Source organism: Argiope bruennichi, chromosome 8, assembly GCF_947563725.1.
Source record: "Argiope bruennichi chromosome 8, qqArgBrue1.1, whole genome shotgun sequence".
Classification (NCBI taxonomy): Eukaryota; Metazoa; Arthropoda; class Arachnida; order Araneae; family Araneidae; genus Argiope; species Argiope bruennichi.
The window spans coordinates 56,343,202-56,364,500 of NC_079158.1; the positions used below are offsets into that span (position 1 = coordinate 56,343,202).

The window sequence follows — 21,299 nt, forward strand, 5'->3', positions numbered from 1 at the left end:
TTTTCATTTTTAATTTATTAAGTTAAGTTTTAAATGATAAGAGGTTTTGAGTATTAACATATTTAATATAAAATATTTTTATATCTATTTTAAAAATAAAGAAAATAGTTTAACCTTTATTATAGTTAGTAACTAACAAACTTAGAAATTTCAGGATATCTTATTAATATGAACTCTTAATGAACTCTTATGAGCTCTTATCTTATTAATATGAAGTTAAAAACTAGCATAATCCCAACAAATTTAGTGACTTTAAAAAAAACGCATAAAATAATACAAAAACATTATTTCTGATTCGATTTTTTTAAGGAAAAACTGAGATTCTCGCCAAATTGTTTATAAGTAAAATCTTGCTAATGTTACCGAATATACTCAAGAACAAGTTTTTATGCCCCATTAAAAGGCTGTAATTTGAAATGAGGCTTTTCCGTTTCAGTTGTGATTTTGATAACAGTGTTTCTTCTAACAATGGACTTGAAAAAATTTAGAAATCACTTTACTGTAAAAAGAAACTAGGTCAAGCACGGGACGATCCCCCCCCCCCACATACACACACACTTGATTCCCTTTTGGGGTTCATCTCTCAAAAGAACTCTAACAAGGAAAAAGAAGTCTTTGTCTTCAAGAAAAACGGATTTTCTCTAGTTCTTAGAAAAACATCTAAATTCGCTCTAATTCAAGATCATTTTCGGAGCCTTTTACGCTAATGGTATTTGCGCGGGCGTTAATGGATACTCGAATGAAAGATTCATCTCCTAGCTGTAGTTTTATTAATTACCATATATAGACTCAAAAGGCCGACAAAAGAGTGATGCTTTTAGATCTAAGATTTGTGATTCAACTGATTACTATCAAAAATAAAATAATAACAATTAATAATGAGTTCGTTACTGACTTTATTGCCTACACATGGTTAGGCAATAAAATTAAACAACTGTTAATACATGTAGTCAGCAAATCTAATAAAGGTCTAATTTTTAAAGCATTGTTGTTTTATAATAATAAAAAGTACTATTTGAAATGGAGTTGGTTCAAATGGCATCTAAATTTCATGCCCAAATAATTCATATAACATTAAATTGCATGTTGTCCTCTGTTATTATCTTTTCACTTCTGCAAAAGTAGAAATGCATTTAAAAAGTAATTGATGCTATGCACTGAAGTAAATCAATTAAGCATGAATTGATTAAAGAAGGAATTCTCAAACTTTTAAAATTTTATGGCATATAAATAAGAATAAAAAATGCATGTCTCATCATGGATACCAAGAATATATGTGCCATAAAACATACTATAAAGGAATGCCATTTTATAGTCATTTTTAAAATTCATTTAAATCTTTTAAGTAAAAATAATATATGAATGTTATATGAATAAGTGATATAGAGTACCTACCTTTAGTGATGCATGTACATAATTTGGAAAATCCGCGATTATGGTGACCGTATTTCTCAGATTAATCAGCACATGCCGATTTTCTATTGTTTCTCCTTACCAAGATGGTATCCATATTTGAATCAATCAATTTATTTTATTTTATTGCAATTATAATAAAAAGTTTATATTAAAAAAATTTAATTTAATTTTTAAAAATCGAAATTTTAAAAAATTCTCGCAAAATACAAATATTAATAATCTCAAGAGTGCATAGCTGCAACCATTTTGCAAAAGATATTGAAATTCTTACCCCCTATTTCATATTTATTTATTTTATTATTCGGAGTTTAAAAAAAAGTATTTCGATGATTGCTACAATAATTAAAAGTAGAAAGTGTGGGAGAAAAAAGGCGCAATGATCAGTTCTCAGTTTTGAAAATCCCAGCAATGCTTGCTTTTCTAAGATAAATGATACGCATATAAAGAAGCCCGGGTTCAGGTCCGAGAGCCGATTTCACCGAAGAACCGGCGGATAAGCGAGCCTGGTGCACGTTAAATCCGTCCAAACGCCCCTCCTGTTAGTGTGGTGTGATGTGGAGGGGGGGGATGCCAGCCCAGGTGTCGCCCACGACATCTGACCGCGGCTCAAAATTACGCGTTCCGTCCCAAAATAGTCCTAGTGTTGCCTTAAAACGGGACATTAATATAACTAAACTAAACGTAAATAAAAAAAATATTTTCGTAGTTTCAGTTGTATATTATTATTATATCAATAACTATTATTGTATTATTAATTAATTGTTATTAGTAATTATTATCGTATTCTTTAATATGTACAAATTTTATGTTCTCAACTTTAGAAAATGGGATTCAACGAAAAACTTCCAATATAACGATAAATGTTATATATAATTTATTTAGTTTTTCTATATTATTTCATTTTTAGAAACTTAAAATCTGATTATGTTTACAATAAAAAGTTACTTATAGTTAAGAATTCGTTAAAAACTTAACAGATATTTATTATGAAATTTTAGAAATTGTAAAATGAATTTGTCATTTCGTTTGAAAAGCTATATAAAAATAATAAATTAAAAGTAAACGAAAACATTTTTAATACAAAATACTTTTTTAATTCAAAGATATTTAATTCAAGAGCCTCAGAGAAATTACAGAAATAAGTTACTTCTTAATATTTAAAAAAGTAGTGTTAATAAATAAAAAAAAAACAGCCTATAAATGTTCCTTTTTAATAACATAATAATTTAATCAATCCTATGATTTAAAAACGTCTGTTTTTAAACCTTTTGCAGAACGGCTGCATCTTTATGACGCATAAGAACAGGAAGTAGTAAAAAATGAACTATATTGGTGGTCTTTCCCAGATAGTGCATCATCTAAATGACACCTTCTTCGTCACAATGAAAGAATGTTACGTCATCATTTCATTGAGCATGCGTCCAGGGAGCGAAAATTTACATGGACGGTTTAAAGTTATAATGGTGTAAGTCACATTTTCTTTGTTTTCTAGAAATTAATGCATCGCGAAAAATACTGCATTATTTGTGGAAAAAATACTATGTTTTCATTTTGGAGAAGCTCTTGAATTGTATTTGTGTAGTAGTTACAATTTTATTTCTTTTGAAAAAAATTATTTACACTACTGTAACTTTAATAAAAAACCATCCATATGGAACTAAGAACTGAAAAATTATGCATATTCAGATTCTGTGAGTTACAAAGTTTTACTATATACATTTCAGTAAATGTTTCCTATTAGCAGCCAGCCGATGAACAGTATAAAAAAATATTTCATAAACAATTAAATAATTACAACTTTTATGACTAGCACTTACTTATACTTTTATACTTACCTAAGCGCTTATCTAAGCGATGCATTACTCAAAGTTCAATAAAAAGTACGCAGAAAAAAACTTCAAACTTCTGTAGCAAATTGTGGGAAAAGAATTCTAAACTAAATCGTACAAATTTTTTCAATTTGGATTTTTTTTTTTTTAATTTTCTTTATTTTTTGGAATATTTTTTCTTTCTTAAACGATTCTGAAAATGTTTCGAATCATTTCGGAAACTTTCTCACATAAAAACTAAGTAAAGACAATCAGTATTTAGTGCGATTTGGAATGAAGATTCTGTGAAATCGAAGGAAATCAGTATTATAAACTCTCCCCAAGGAAGATGGAAATAAATAAAAATTCCATATAAGGAATTATTTCAGTTTTGGAAGTATTTATCGGATTATTTAAACTTACACAATAGAAACACATTAGAAAAAGTTAATTTAACATTTGTCTTTCAAATTAAAAAATATATTTCTGAAAATGACATTTTTTGAAAAAAATTTTTAGTGAAAAAATAATTAACTAACACTTTAGATGTATCTAAACAGCTGATTCATTATAAAATGTTGATTCAATTCATAAAGAATTGATTCATTCGCTTTTGAAATCGAGTTATTTAAATTAATGCAAATTTTTATTTTACTATGATAAATTGTAATGTATAATATTTTTCATTAAGATAAAAAAAAATGTATACTGCCACAAAATTATAAAAAAAATTGATGCCACAATGTTTGATTTTCATACAATTCATCAACACATAAAATAATTAGCAAAAATTCGTCACTGGTTTTAAATGACCTCTACTAAACATTAAGATCTCTAGTCAAACGATTTTTTTCATTGACGTCATAAATTCAAAAATTTATTATCATCTGACAGATAAATTCACAACTCGCCTCAAAACATTTTCAGAACATAGTTTCAATTGAGTATTTAGAAAAATAACATAAAGATAATTTTAAGAAAAATATAAATTAGGTTGAAGACAGATAAAAATTAAGTTCATTCTGAATGAAGTCCATTCATTCAAATATTATAAGTTGATTGATTGAAGATTCGTAACTTTACGATTATGACCAGTTTTCTTGGAAACGTCAAATAATTAAAACTAAACATTTACCAGCAATAATTTATTTTTTGCAATAAAGATGCAATATCCTCTATATTTCGTATGTGTGAATGTAATTAACTGATACATCCGGCGTTGCTTAAAATGAAAATATACACAGATTATGTCGTAGGAATCGCAAAGGGGATTAAAAACTTTTTAAATGTAGCAAGTGCATGTGGGAGGGGGATACAGAATCGTCTCTGCGGGATTTTGTCTTTAGGAATTAGGCAGAAAATAAGAACTCTTCATTTTTAAATAATTTTTTTAAAAAAAACTTCACATTACATTCTATAAATTCCGAATTTCATTCAATAACTGATTATTTCTAATGTGATCATATCTAAATGTGAATTATTTTTCTTTTTTAAAAGGAATCAAATAAAAAGGAAAGAAAAAGGAAGGAAAATATAAAAAGATTAAACAAAAGAAAATAAAAGGAAAAGAAACAACAGTAGCATAGAAATTCGAATTCATTATGGAGGCACCTTCCTCTTAAAGAAACATTTGTGTTCTAAAATGCATATGCTATTAACCTAATTCTTAAAAAAAAATATGCTTCAAAATTTTAACAATCGCAATTTTTTAATTTTTTTAAACTGTTAATGGCTCTAAAACTGAATACGCAAGCAAACAATCAGATAAATTAATAAACAATTTTTAAATAATAATTACATTTCATTATTAATTCATCACTTTTTTATGAATAAAAAATGAATTAAACTGATTACTAACATTCATAATTTATATTTATTTAAAAAGAAAACCAACAATAAAAAGCTCTTAGAAGAAACTTCAGGATATTTCCTCTGATTTATTACTTCTCAACACTCACCTCACGTACTAAACTCTGTCAGCATAATTCCAATTAACGCACTTTTAATATTTCGTAATAAACTGTCTTAGGTGCAGCAGCATACGACACCATTGTCGAAAACGTTATTTACAGATAAGAACAATTCTTTTGTTTCTTTTGAAAACAAGACGCAACGGCAACCTGTTTTGTTTTTCTATTTGCTTACTATCGTTTGTCGCTTTACCGTTGCCACACGCGACCTTCACAATAGGTTGAGATGAGTTTCGAAGGTTACGTCGAAGAGTGTAAGGTTGAACCTGCATCCACCCAATGTCTCTCTACCCTTGTGTTACATTTTATCGAATCGTTGACAATTATTCGAATGGATGAAGACAGAGGACGCCAGACGAGGACAACATTTTACATGGACGGCACAGAGAAATGCATAAGTTTGAAAACAAGCTTAAAAAAAGAGGGAAAATGAGTTTAAATTTTAGAATAGCCATAAAAAAAATGATCTAAACTCACAAGTTTTACGCTGTGTGAGCAGTCACGTCGTTTTCTTATAGGTAAGAAAGAGATTCCAAAATATATCGAAACAAGACAAGCATCAAATGAGTAAATATTGAATCTTTGAAATACCTTAATTGATAAACAACAGCAGAACATTATGGAAACAAGCAACATTTTTAATAAAATGATGAGAGTAGATTAAAATACTTAATTTTTTTTTTACTTTCATAATATCCAATCATTTTTTAGTTGTAAACAAAATATAAAATGTACCAATTTTCAAGATAATTTATTTATATAAAAGTTAAAATAATTGCTAGTTAAATAAAAATTCGTAGTGTTTTTATTAGTTATGACATCAAAGGAAAATTCCAACAACTATTTAACTATTTTCAGACCGAATCACAAGAAATTCAAAGATCGCGAACACGCATACATATACATATTCGTAATGCTAATAAATGTAACAAGTAATTTAAATTTAGATATTTAAGAATTCATTATAAGCAAATTAATTTAAAGAAAATCTCATTATTAAGTAAATTAATTATATTAATAATTTTGTAGAATATAATTTAATCTTGCAATAATTATATATTGATAATTCAAATAATATTTTGATCTTGCTGAATCTAATTTGCAAATATAGACAGGAAATGAACTATTTATAATGAAATTACAGAGCTTGGCTTTCAGCAGCTTATTACATCAGTGTTTTACTATAAAACTATGAATAAACCTTTGTTGTTGTTGCTTTAATTTGGGTATTGCAGTTCATAAGGTTCTTAATTTTTATGGTTTGCTTTCCGCATCGTTTTAAAAAAATTATTTCAAAAATAATTTTAACTATCAAACCGAAATCATGATAAGTAAAAAAGTTACTGCAATTATACAATACAAAAATCTCGATATGCAACTTTGAATTAATTTGAAATTGACATCAACGAATTCCAAAAAATAACAGAACAACTTGCATTTTACGGTAACATCTGTTTGTTATTTGATAAAACATAAAATGTAATTGCAAATATATGATTATAACATAATATAGAACTAAAGTATGTATTGATAGTTATATCTTTATGAACACAAGATATTTACCTTTCGTGCAGTATTGCTGCTATGTCTTTTGTAAAATCTTGGCCTTCTTTTATAGATTTCCTCAATTCTTCAAAACCATTAGGGCCCTTCAAGAAAAAATACATATATAAAGGTTTATTCTTTTACTTCATTCGGAAAAATAAGACACTTTTACCAAAATAAAAATTTACTATTCCAAATGTACAACTCAGAACATATCATTTCATGCCAATATAAAACACAAAAAGAACATTCATTTTTAATGATATCGAAAAATATAAATACGAAATATTTTCAGATGTCCAGTACATTATCGAAAATCAACGATTCTTTGTATTGGCTTAAATTTATCAATCACGAATAAAGTTTTAGACACGATGTAGGACAAGTATTTTATTGCGGATATGAAATGAAGGAATAGACGATTTTTAATGCACGAAAAAGCCTTCTACACACGTCACTTCAGTTGAGCTTCGTGCACAACAGAAGAACCTTGCTGCGCATTAGGAGGTTAGTTTAGAAAAGGAGGAAAATATTTTCTTTTATATTTTACTTTGAAATCCATATACAGGATGAATTTTGAAATAACGAACTAACGTGCTATTAGATTAGCCATTGCGTTAAATTTGTAGTTCAGTTACAGACGGAAGTTTTGTTGAAAAGAATATGTTTTGTTAGTTTTACACGCAAACGATAAAATGGAAAATAGCACAAAGATGAATTTACAAAAAAAAAAAAGCAATTTTTTCCTTCTTAAATATCATTTTTGAAGAAGAATAAATTTACATTAACAAAATTTCATATTAATGGTTTTTTACAAATGGAATACACAATTATGCCAGAAAAAGAAAATCTGTTATTGAATGATGTATCGACGCTCTTTAAGAAAAATTATAAAGTAATAATTTGAAAAATCAATCAAAGAGTTATGTAAAATTCCCACATAAAAATATATATAAAAAGAATTTACAAGTTTTATTCTCTCCAAAAATTTTTCAACTTAAAACGGATATCTGAATTTTGATGAAGCGGAATTCCGTAAAAATTGTACTACTAGTAGACTGAAAAAAAGTATTTAGACGAATTATTCTGGAGCAAACGCCTATAAATTAAAAAATAAAAATTTTATGAATCGTAAAACATGAATTATCCCTACATATACTATTAAAAGTTTTAACTTAGGGTCAACCAAATATTTTTTAGATTTCTTAGCTCAATCTCCTAGATTAAAGTTTTTCTATGTAATATCTAGAAAAATCAGGGAATTGATAAAAAAAATTATAGTCCCTTTAAGCTATAAGTTTATCTGCCATCATCTTTTATACGATAATACTTGAATTACAAATTAATGATCATTTCTATTTTAATAACAAATAGTGTAAAACATGCTTAGTGCATCTTGCCATCATAGGAGATTCAGAAGATTTCATTTCGTGACGACCTTAACCTAAATTATTCACATCATTCACAAAGATAAAAACAAAAAAGATATCAAAAAGTCATTATCGTGGCAAAATAGTTTTGTACATTGCATGCAGATGGTCTGCCAGTCATAAAAAGTCTATCAGTATTATTGCGCAGAAGAGGTTATGATAAAATTAGCGCGATGCATCATTTCTTCTTTTCAAATAGACTCAAATGCGATTTTAAAATATCTAAAAATAAATAGTAAAAGGAACATAACTTAATTTTTGAACAGCAACGAGTCGGTTGAAAGAAATCTTATAATTAAAACCAAATTAATAAATTTTTGGGAATTTTTAAATTTTAAATCGTATAAAAGCATGTATTACGTCATCTATGAAACAGTTCTTAAAATATTCTACTAAGAATAGAATAGAATTTTAAATATTTACATCCAGAAAAAGCTCAAAGCTAGCAAATAATGCTACGTTTTTACTAAAACTTCTTAGAAGTTTAAAATGAAAAATTGGATAATCTTTAATCTTACGTTAGTCCTTAATCTTTAAAGAACATTTTATTTATAGCTGTTATTATTGTGGTAAATTTTTTAAAGAACAATTTCATCATATTTGTCTGATTTTTGAACATGAAAATATTTGCAAAAAAATTAAACCCAAATCTAATATTACTACGCCACTTATTTTAATCTCTCTTTTGAAAATAGTATTTAAAGTATTTTTCTCCTTTCATAATAAAGATAAATACGTGTGTATTGGCGCTGTACAGGTCAGATCGTTTGGCCTACAATTACCAAATTCGGGCGTTCATATCTTTGAGGGTAGGAATGTGCATCGAACGATTTTTTTAAATTTTTAATTAGAATTTAAATTAATTAAAAATGAAGCTGAATATTGAAATTTTTCGAGGTTAATTTCCTAAAATATTATTGCACAAAAATAAATTTTACATCATCTTAACATTTAAAAATAATCATCTCTCCAATGATACTAATTAAATGGTCGTGCCAATTTTTTTCTAAATTTCGGCAATTCTTATAAACATTTTTTTTATCTGATTTCCAACAACAGACTGCGTTGTAACTAATGTAATAAATTGCATTGCATATATAACACTAGCCAACCTTTGGCGGCCATATCGTTCACCAGGAATATTGGTTGTGTTTTAAATTCAATTAAATTTCTTAAGCATGATTTGATTTCATGATTCCTTCAACAAAATATTTTTATGTATAAAATAGTATCAGACATTACAGCATTGTTGTTTTAATAGCGTCCCACCTATTCTATTGTTTATGCGGGTAATCAATTTCAAATTGCGTGCTGCCTTTTACGTTAATGTAATTTCACTTTCTGATTCCCAATATAAACTGAGCAGACAATTTTAAAAAAATCTTTTTCCTTCGACGTTTAGCATCGGAAAAAATTCACGTATTAAATATTTCACGAAGCCATAAAAATGAGATAAATTTTATTTACAACCATGAAATCTATTTTTGAAATTTATATAAAAAATACTTTTAATGAAAAGGGATTTTTTACAATGGGTCATTTTCCATAGAGTTACAAGCTTAAATGTATGGGTAATCTTTTTGCAAATCTCATGCTGTCTTATATATTTATTCCAATTGTCATGTCAAAAAATAATAAATAAAATCTTTTTTTTTCGCTTTAGCCCTCGATAATGGAAGAAAACTTGCTATTAAATGTTTAATAATGAAAATGGTTTAAATATCACTACAATAATGAAAAATAATTTCAAAAATTATATAAAAATACAATTTTTTAAATTATAAAAATTCAGGAATAAAATTCACAGCAATTAAATTCATATTATTAAATTTAAGTTTAATCATCAGTTTTGAGCAATATCACTTTCGACAGTTTTCGTGGAAAAACGCAAAAGACTCGTCTAATTTTTAATTAATTAAAATTGTTATAAAATTTCAAAAAATCACCAAGAAATGCAGATTTTTACCAGGAAAATTAGGCCGAATTTGGCAGCTTTATGCTTTATGACCTGCCCTGCAGAATGCCAATATGTACACATTCTATTTTATTATTAGTAGAGACTCACCAGCTACTGAACTATTATTACAGAAAATGCAAAGCTCCTAATTTTTAATAATCTATCAATAAAAATGAATTCCAAGAGTGAAAATTTAACAAAAGGCTAAACATGATTGACATTTTGAGATTCGAAAAGTGACCCTATCGAATTCTGGAATCTTCAAGCTATAAAAATAAAAACTTGTTTCCCAGGATTACTAGTTTTGTAGCAAAATAAGGAAAAAGAATAGTTAAATAATTAAAAAAAATAATTCAATTACTTACATCAATAAATCGTTGTTCAATTTACTTTTATAATTACTTGTTACAAAATTCGTACCCTATTTAACACTAGACAAAGGCACAAAAAAGTTTTGTCGGTAGGTTGTCTCTGAAACTGAATTGGCTAGTAATGCTATGAAAAAATTTCTTCTATTTGCAAAGAGTATTCAAACCATGCCATATATTTTTCGAAGTCATCTGCTGACACATTAACTACAACTGTGAATAATTCCTTTTCGTCGTAAAGGCTAAAGATTTTCACGATGGGAATTCTAAGAACGCATAAAAACAAATAAATGACAGAGAAAAACACATACGAGGCCTTAAAAGAAAAAAATAGGGCCAACTTTCGCCAATTACAATGCGCTTTTGACAAGATATACGTCGACAGCAGACAGCAAAAAAGGAAAAGTGGTCATAGATAAGATGTCAAATTTGGCCCCGATTTTACCAAATTATAGAAAAGAGGATTATTGACGTAGAGGTGACAGTTTCTATATCTCACGAAAAAACAAAAGGCATTTGACAGGAGCAGCAGCAACAAAAAAGCCATTTTCCCTGCAACCGTACCTTTTCTGATTCATAAACCAACCAGTTTTCAATGCACGCACGAAGAGTAAAGTCATCCAACTTTTCGCAATCTGTGGTTTGCGCGTTTTCGAGGAAAATATGACCCAATAATATGTGTGTGTACACAGAGAGACCAGTCAGATCGCTTTGGACAGGGAAAGCGAGAAATATTTTGCCTTATGCAGCAAAATATCTTTTCGCTGTCTAGAGATATGTATAATATAATGTGATCAAACAATGCATATAAGCTCACTGTCAGCACAGCACTTATTCAAATGATATTTCAAAATGAGTGGGATCATGAAATTTAGATCTTGGTTTTATCCAGGAACGGATTTTCAATTAGGCATCTGCCTATGGCAGCTGGAGAAAGTCGCAACAACCAGGTCGATTAAAAAGATGTTATTAACCATGGTTTGATTTGGAATTTTATGGCTGAAAAACCAATATGCAGGCTGTATTGCTCCAAACAAGTTATTTCTCTGGCCCAAAGTTTAATAGAAAAATAGTTTCAATTAAATTAAAAAGATTTTATTCGACTAGTTCCCAAATAAATTCATATTCTAAGAATTATAAAATATTTGGATATTATTAACATCTTTTCAAATGCCATTGGTCAAGTTCCTATATGTTTCATTCAGTTCATTTAATCATAGCAGATTTTATATATATTGAGAGTTTCATTTAAAAAATGCTTAGCAATATAAATACTTTTAAAATATAAATCGTAATAAACAAACAAATAAATATATACATTCTCACCGATATACTAAAGTAAAAATAATTATTATTAAATAGATTAATAAGACAGTAATTAAGTTCAAAAGTACATTGAAATGTGAAACTGAACTATCCAGTTAGTTAAAAAGAGATTTCATAATACATACTGCCTAAGGCTTCGTAATTCCTAACTTCGCCACTTTATCACTAAATTGATGATAAGTATAAGACTAATGAATCATCGGAATGACAGTCTCTCAGTTTTTTTTTTTTCCCATTTACAAGAGTATGTATGTAATAACCTGAAAAAACGACAAGCCGGGGAGATTAATTTTAGTAAGTGATTTTTAAACCAAAATTAAAAATCTATAGCAAATTTTTTTCCCAGTCAATCATAGGGAAATTGTCCAAAATTAATACGCACTTCCTTTATAGCTTACTATGAATTGAAACACAAAATGCACCATATTCTGCAGACACATGAGAAAATCGCGAAAGGATATTCCTACTGGTTTAAGTTATAAAACGAAACAATGTTTTAAGAAAATCAAACACGCTGTTAATGTTCCAAGTTAATATCAATATGTGTTACCGTAATATAGAAAATTCAATCATTTTATAATAGAATGCCCAGATAAATGAGGAAATATCTGTTTTATTTTAATACTTCATATGCTTTCTGACCACATAGAATAGATCTAATGGATAAGATTAGGTACAATTCAACATACCATCCTATTCTTCTATTAGCAGCAAATGGTTCAGAATTAGTCAAAAAAAAAAAAAAAAAAAAAAGCTTTTTATTTTGAAAATGAGATTTCGTCGGAAAAACTACAGAATCTCATTTTCAAAATAAAAAGCTTTTTTTTTCCGTCTTTGCTGAAACAGCATTAACCATTCTAAATAATGCTGATTATTTTCTGTTTAGAAGACTGAAATAAGCTTAATTACTCAGAAAAACAAGAAGCTTTGAAAGTTCTAGCACATATTACCACATAACAATTCTAAATGTCCTAAAACATAAAAAAACAGTTTTTTAGGATGACATTCCAAAAGTTTGCTTGTTTGTGAGAATTTTTTAGATCAATTGAAAAGCATGAATAAGCAGTAGTTTTTTTTAACAACAAAGCAAAAATAATTGTTTTTAAGAACAAATAAGAATGACTCTTTCGATATACCAGATGTTTATCGTGTAGTAAATAGTCTCTAAACCGTTCATCGATTTAGTTGGTATAAGTTAGAAGCTTGTTGCCATCCTATTAGAAAAAAATTTAGAAATCACGAAGATCCTATTTTGAAACTGTTTAAAAAGTAAAATTTTAACGATACATACATGAAACAATCAAGCAATTTGGCAATGATACAATTCACTATTTTATACAGGTTGGCCAGCAGCAGGAAGTTCGGCGTCTAGTTTTCTTATATAACATGGGTTTTGAAGAAATTAGACTTAAGAATTTAAAATTCTATGTCAAGCATTTTCACTAGAATCGGGCTCATGCAGTTCAGTACACAATATCTAAGTATAGTTGTAGTCATTAAAAATATAGGATAGAAAAAGGTTTTGATTTTATTCGTTTTGATAACAACAACCTGCCTTAATATTCTAACCAGCAAAAACTACCTTTTATGAAATCAATATAATAAAAGAAAGCAATTTTTCCTCGACTTTCTCGCATACTTACGTAATATGTTACACTCATGTAATAAACTTAATATGAAAAATAAAAATACCAGATTTTTACTAAAAAGTGCTAAGAAGTAAGCATGAGGGATACCAGGAAGTATATTTTAACAGTAAGAAGACATCACATTTATTTTTTAAAACAACGTTATTTCCCATTTCATACTTTTCTTCCTCTCGGCAAATGCGGTCATTCGTCTGAAGTTACACAAAAGCCATTCGTGAGAGTCTAGGAAATTGTAAGAAACTACAGGAAAGAGATCAGAATAGAATATATGTTGATCGATAGGTAACAGCATTTGAATTAGAACTATAATTTGAGGTCAAGATTACAAAGCATATATATATATATATATATAATATTTTAAGCTTTCAATTTAGAGCAAATTAATTTCCAAAACTTTATTTTAATTTAGCCCATAGTAAAATATTCTCTTATTTTCTGATCCCTATTCCACGTATGAAACTGTATAAAAATTACTGCGCAATCAATTTTACATATTGAATGAAAGTGATACTTCCGTTGCCCTTCTCAAGGTCAACACGTGTATTGAATTGGCGCGTGGCCGGAAATCCCATGTTATATAAGACTTGTGATCATTTGTTCGTCCCTTTTTGCTTTTTCTTACTTTTGCTTTTGTACCGCACTGTGGCAGATGTGCCTTGCCAAGCGTCTCTGCTTGCAAATAATTATGCTTTCACGAAATGGATATTAAAATTAATTTAAAAATATAACATTCAAATGTCAACAAACAATCATACGAATATCAGACTGCTTCATTCATTGAATATTTTTACAGGTGCATTAAATCCAATGTTTCGCTGAGCTAATTAATAGAGCTGCAAAATATTATTAGAAATATTCTGGAGATGTTTTGCCATCTCGCGAAAAAGTACATTCAGTCAGAGGAAAGGAGATATAAATGAAATAGACTTCAAACAAAAGGTTGATTCGAGTCTAAAATAGGCTTAACCATCTCGAAGATATATAATCTTGGTAAGGTTTTATAAGGTTTAACTGGTAAGGATTAATTAACGGTTTCTCGACAAGCATATCAAAAGTGTGAAAATCGTCAAAAACTTGACTAAAACTGCTATTCTGGATGGATATTAAAAATGGTAACAAATGGCTTTTTGAGATTGCAAAAAAATTGCCGATCGGTATATTCATTTTAAATCTAGTCGTATTGTTATGACTTCCCTATGGAAAGTGATATTTATATTTTCTAAAAGAATTATCTTATAAAATTGATCCTAGTATTATCATAAAACTCAAAAAATTATCTTTTTAATGATACCAATTTCATTTCCGCACAATTTCCTCTTTAAAACAAATAACATTTTAAATTCAGTTTGATATATTATCTGAAAAAAATGTTTTTAAATACTATGAAGGAATTCCAACTATATACATTAAAACATTCCATCGCATGTTTTTACCAGTCATTAGCTCATCAGTAGGATTTTCACTTCCGCTTTTCTTTCCTAATATATGTAGTTTTATAATTTGCAGTATACTGATAGAATTGATGTTTCTCAGTCGCATCAAATAACAAATGAATCATTTAACAAACTAAAAAGGTCGATAAACTGAGAGAATGAACTGGTTGTCAAAGGCGGCTGGTTTTATTTATTTTGCTTGTTGAATTTTTAAGTTATCTTGTTCAGATACATGTGAACGGACAAATAGACAAAAAATCAACCCATTCAAGAATAATTAGATGTAGATTACTGTAATTAGTATACTGTATATTGTATATAATTAGATGTAGATAACTGTAAAATGTTGCACTCATTCCTTTTTCGCCAATTCAATTTATTTCAATTTATGTTATCGCATTTACATAGGCACGAATAGACAGTCAACCTTTTGATGGGTTTAGCTTAAAATTTGATATAGATTAGACCTTATTAACAATAAAACTTTATACTAAATTTCATATATTTAACTCTTGCATATTTCAGTTATCGTTTTCGCATGTACATGGAGGACAGAAGAACAGACTTCTCTTTGAATATTTTGTCCAAAATTTGACATTGATCTACAACCCTAGTACAAGGATCTAATATCAAATTTGATCCTTCTATTTCATTCCTTTTTCAGTCAGCGTATCCTTATACAGATAGAGAAACAAATATTTAGTTGACTATAAAATACATAAATTCAAAAATCTTTTCTGACTTAAAGGATGTCTAAAATGTAGAAATTCACCAAAATCTCGAGGCCGAATTTTTTGGCGATTATAATATTTGTACTTTGTATACTTCCTGTATGAAAACGGAAAACAAGTACAGACTCCCAATCATTGGCGGAAATAAGTAACAATGCAACCGCAAGCAATTCGAAAAGGCTCACAAATCAATAAATGAAAAATTAAAATTCGAAAAGGAGCACAAATCACAAATCTTAACCTTAATGAAACAACTTTAATCTTTTTTTTAAATTTATGATTGAAGTTTCTTTAACAAAATTTTAAGATTAACAACTGCAGATAATCTGGAATATACTGTAGTCAATTGATTAATACAATCAGACAGACAGGAACTCGATATATCCCTGTCATTCAAATACCCAACAATCAATTTAATACTTAAAACCATTATTTAAATACAAATTTCATTTAAGAATTGCGGAACACGCAGTTAAATATCATCATTATTTTACAGCAGGTGAATTTCATTGGCATTGTTGTAGAAACCGATATTACTGCCCTTTGTAAAAGTATGTAACCGATTATCGAAAGTGCCGCCGATATTATCTGCGCATGTTCCGCGATGCGTGAAGTCACGTCATCCCTGACACACCCCAGCAGGAGAGCGGGTCAAATTACTTTTTACCTGTATTATAACTGAAAGGAAATGCGGCAGGTGGCAAGCGTCAATCGTATATTAGACGAATTATTCCGAATGAAAATGAAATGAGATATTTGTCTATTATATCTGTAAAAAAATTTTATTTCTTTTGTGAGCTTTTGTAATTTTGTTGGTTAAAAAAAAGTTTTATCACTAAAAAAATATTATTGTGTACAGCAGTTCTACTTATTTTAGCATTTAGGACCCGATTTAGTATGTAAACGATTACAATGAATTTGCTTCCCTATTGACAGAATTTTGATTGGTAATACGCACTCTTCTTCTCTCTGCCTATATGATTACAAAAAACATCAAAATACTATGAAAAGAAAAATAACTTCATTGGCAGGTCAAAAAGAGCTCAGAATAAGACCAGATATAAATACTATGACAGAAAGAATCAAAATAATATGCATCCCCTCCTCCCCCCTAAAAAAATCTTTACCATTGAAAAGATGTAATTTACACTTTTGACATGGAGAAATGCCGCGATGGGCTGGTGACAAGGCCTCGGTTTCGGAATCGAAGCGTCTTAGGTTCGGGACATGATTCTACCGAAGAAGGTCTTGTCATGTTAAATCCGAAGGTGTCAAACGTCCTCCCGTTGGCGTGGTGTAGACGTTTGCCAGCTCAGGTGACGTCCTCGTCATTTGCCCGCGGTTCAGAATTACGAGGTCCGTCCCAAAATAGCCCTAGTGTTACTTTAAAAGCGGGACGTTAATATAATTGGACTGATTCGGAGAAAAAAATGATTTATATTGACAGAAAAGATGAAAACATAAATTCATGATGCGATATGTGAAACAAATTCTATCGTTATAAGATATCATTCACCAAGCTAATTCGAATAAGCGGAGGAATTTATTTGATTGAAAGAATTATGACAGAATCCGGAATGTAGACATGACTACACTATATAACTTTAAGTTGTATTTTGTTTATAGTATATATAATACAGCACATATTATATATTCTTCACATCATATATAATAATTACGTAAAAATCGACTGAATTTTTGTGTTTTATTTACAATTTTTTAAAATCCGTTTGGAAGAAAATGGTGCTGGAAAATATAAATGCGATTTACAATCTCCAAGTCGGAATGGAATTCGGTCGTAAATCGAGGAAGATCTGCAATTGTTACTACAGTATCTTTAGCTCTAGCTCCTCCAGTAAATAGTGGGAAACATGGTTAATAAGTATCGCGGAAAGAAGGTTAAACCTTTGACTGTGCGTTTAAACAACGTTAATACAAAAATTTAAAGAGATCGATTTGTGCTTCAGTAACGTATTGCTCATTGCCGTTGGAGCCACCAGGAAATAAAATACAAATGTGGACCAATTTCTTTAGTAAATCCACCAAGATGGCAACTATCTCACAGATATTAAAACTATCTTCGGTATTTATATATTAAATGCTTCAAGTCAGTTTTATCCATAAAAGATTTTATTTTTATCATTTATCATGGACTTGGTTATTTTTTTTAAATAGCCGGGGGTAGAATTGTTTTTTTAGAGACATTTATATGCATTTATCTTTTGATACTGAAGTATTGGTAGAATGTATCTGTTACTATTTTTGTTTTAATAATTTACATTTTTTAAAATTCTTTTATTCTTTTTCAGTGGCCTTAGTGATATTAAAGAGAAGTCTCGGCTTTAGATTTATGTATCAAATATTCGAAGCCCGGTTCCTCCAAACATTAGCCATCGGGTGATAAATACATTAAATTTGTAATGTTCATTCATTTACTACACAAATTGTAATGCATAATCTTATCCTACTGATAAATATTTCTAATTATACATCAGTATTCTTTAATTTTGTAAAAATTTAGAATACTTAAATACATCGTCTAATGATTTTGAACTAAATGACCCTGAATTTTCCATTCTTAAACAAAACAATAAAAATCAGGTATCCAACTAATATCTAACTAATTAAAAATTCTTTGATGATATGGCATATTTTACATATATCACATGAACATGGATGAATTCACTTGACTATTTGGATCCAATGTTTTATTCCTTTATTGCACAATTCATATTAGTAATTTCCTAATGAAACTGCTATGAAATTTATTTTACTAATGGATTCGTTTACTTGATGAACACTCCATTAAAAGTAAAATTTTTACTTCTATACTTAAAAAACTATAAATAAAGTATATCAGGTCATTAATTTGTATAGTAAAAAAAAAAAAAAATCAAACTTCTATTTAATTAATGCAAAATAAATATGATTAAAACCCATTGCCTAAATGTTGTGCAATCAAAGCTTAAATCAAAAGACAGGAGGAAGCGACACAAAATAAAAATTAACAAGCAACAATAACAGGAAAAAATTTTTATAAATATTTAAAGTGATGAAGTAAATGGAAGAAATAGGACTCACTTTTAATGAAAAATTAAAACAATAAGTAGTATTGTTGCTTATACAATAAAATCGAGCTTAATCACTATTTACCGTTCAATTAAATAAGAAAGAGCTTTATTTTTGCCGCCAGATTAAGAACAATAATAATTTTTCTGAAAATCTATACTCAAATAAAGCTCAACGTGTGTGTGTGTGTTGGCGCTCTACAGAAAAGACTATTTGACTTAAAGCTACCAAATTTGGTACATGTATACCTTGGAGGTCGGGAATGTGCACCTAGGGTCCCTTTTTTTCGAAATTTTAATTAGAATTTTAATTATTAATTAAAAACTAACCTTTCCGTAAAAAATAATCTTCATTTCCCCACCGCCAAATGAGTAAAGCTTCAGTTTTTTTTTTTTTTTTTTTTTTTTTGAGGCTTAAGCTTAAGCTTAAGCTTAACATTTTTCAGCCGATTATTTCAAACGATTCTGTTTATTTTCTTAATGCTTGATGCATTTAAAATTAAACGTTGTTAATGAATGGATCTTTCAGATTCATTCTGAAGTACTTTTGAATTAAAATAAAACAGAATAAAGGAAATTAAAAATTTCTAATCTGCATAGCGTTACCCCAACTGGCATAGAAAAATGCGTCCATTTGCGTTACCGTAACTGGCATTGAAAATTTTCTGATTGTTTACATCTATTTTGAACGGAAGCGAACTTGATTTAAATTATTTTTAGGTTAGTTGTATGCTTTTGTAATTAAATTGTATTTATGTTAGTTTAAGTTCATCGTTTTTTAAGCAATTTTTTTATCTGTTTTCGACCGATTATTTTAAACGATTCTGTTTATTTTCTTAGTGTTTAATACATTTAAAATTAAACATTGTTAATTAATAGATCTGCTCATGATGAATCTGAAAAAAATTTGTTGACAAATTCTTGAGATATTACATAAATTAAGAAAGATATTCTTTAGTGCCCATAAGGTTTAAATGCTCAGTGACTCTGTTTTCAGTAATCATATTCCAAAAAAAAAAAAAAAAAAATTCTTTGTTTCAGTAAAAAAATATTATTATATTAATTGCAGATTAATCATTTCCACTTTAATTTAAAGCATAAATTCTACGGGAGCTAACGGAAAATTAGAGAGATACAGATTACGTTATGACTGAAGGTCTTTATAATATTATGAGTGAACTGAAATTTGAAGTTTTAATGAAGAAGCTATTAAAGTAGGAATTACATAAAATATTTAATTATTAAAATTTTAACGAGCATTAAGATTGGCGAACAGGCTGGTCGCCAAAGGCGGCTAGTATTAAATAAAATCATCAGATTGAATTCGGCATTTTGTTTATGAAAACCCTTTGAAGTAATATATGAAATGTTTAAAGAGTTTTGATGTGATACGATAATATTTTTTTAAAATTTATATATTTATTCGATCAGAAAAAAGGAAGAAGATTTCTTAAAAAGGAAGATGAAACAAATGATTAGTTGTGCTCCAGTGGATGCAAACGCAATGAGGCTTCTATTGAAAAACTTCCCGGTTTTAAAAATATAGCAACCATAAGTGACAAACTAACTGAATAAAAACATTTTAAGTAATATATGAAATGTTTAAAGAGTTTCGATTTGATAGGATAATATTTTTTTTAATTTATATATTTATTCGATCAGAAAAAAGGAAGAAGAACATTTCTTAAAAAGGAAGAAGAAACAAAATGATTAGTTGTGCTCCAATGGATGCAAAAGCAATAAGGCTTCTATTGAAAAACTTCCCGGTTTTTAAAATACAGCAACCATAAGTGACAAACTAACTGAATAAAGACATTTTAACTGAATAATTCCATTTTATTAAAACGGAACAAAATAAAACCCTATCAAAAATAAAACAAAATGATTAAACAAAATTAATAAATATTTGATTCAGAAAATCGTCTGAAATATTTATCGTAAATTTCTCTTTTACTCACTGTTTTGCAGACAGCTAATTTATAAATTAAATTTGTTCAGAAATGCATTTCCAATCTACTCAGAATGTGTCTGAATTTATTAAAATGATTTTATGCTGGAAGATGTTATGAATTAAGGAACATTGTGGAAAAATAAACAAATAGAGGTTTATTGAAAGGAAAAATAAGAAAATCGAGATACATTGGGATTCGAAATTAAAATTAACAAACATGATTTTTTTTCGTAATTTTTCTGTGAAATTACCACCACACTTTTTTTTAAAATGATAACATACTTAATTTGCGAAATGATAAATATAATGTAAGCAGCTAATACGTTAGATATTTTTTAAAAGCGAAGGTTTTCTTTTTAAATATATGAAATGCAAGATTCGAGAATTAATTTGAAAACGTTTTACATGAAATTTATTTATACAAAGAAAACAAAAAACCTGATTGATCATCGTTAAAAATCGAAATCGCAGACGGTATATTAAGATGACGATGGTTCTTCATTTCAATTCGTTGCCTTGTCTTGGAGCTTTTGCTTTAATAAGCTAGGCATCGCTTGTTAATGGAAGTTGTCAAGTTGCAAGCAATGTTTGTTGTCAGGAGTGGCTTCAATAGTGGCATCCATGTAATGGAACGAATTTAAAATTAC

General features: G+C 28.4%; 1 protein-coding gene across 3 annotated transcripts in view; it reads right to left on the reverse strand.

Annotated features, from left to right (window-relative positions):
* LOC129981172 (nostrin-like) overlaps window positions 1-21,299 on the reverse strand; it is a 110,898-nt gene that overhangs the window by 26,554 nt on the left and 63,045 nt on the right. Inside the window, exons 1-2 of one of the 3 annotated variants that reach the window (XM_056091889.1) lie at window positions 7,022-7,040; window positions 6,758-6,843 (exon numbers count right to left, since the gene is read on the reverse strand). Coding sequence is in view for 1 of the 3 variants with exons in the window: in XM_056091888.1 (XP_055947863.1) it covers window positions 6,758-6,843 (86 nt within the window). In the remaining 2 variants the exon portion in view is untranslated. Of the gene's footprint in view, window positions 1-5,182; window positions 5,332-6,757; window positions 6,844-7,021; window positions 7,041-21,299 lie in introns of those variants that run through there. The other 2 variants (XM_056091890.1, XM_056091888.1) reach the window with 2 other exon arrangements.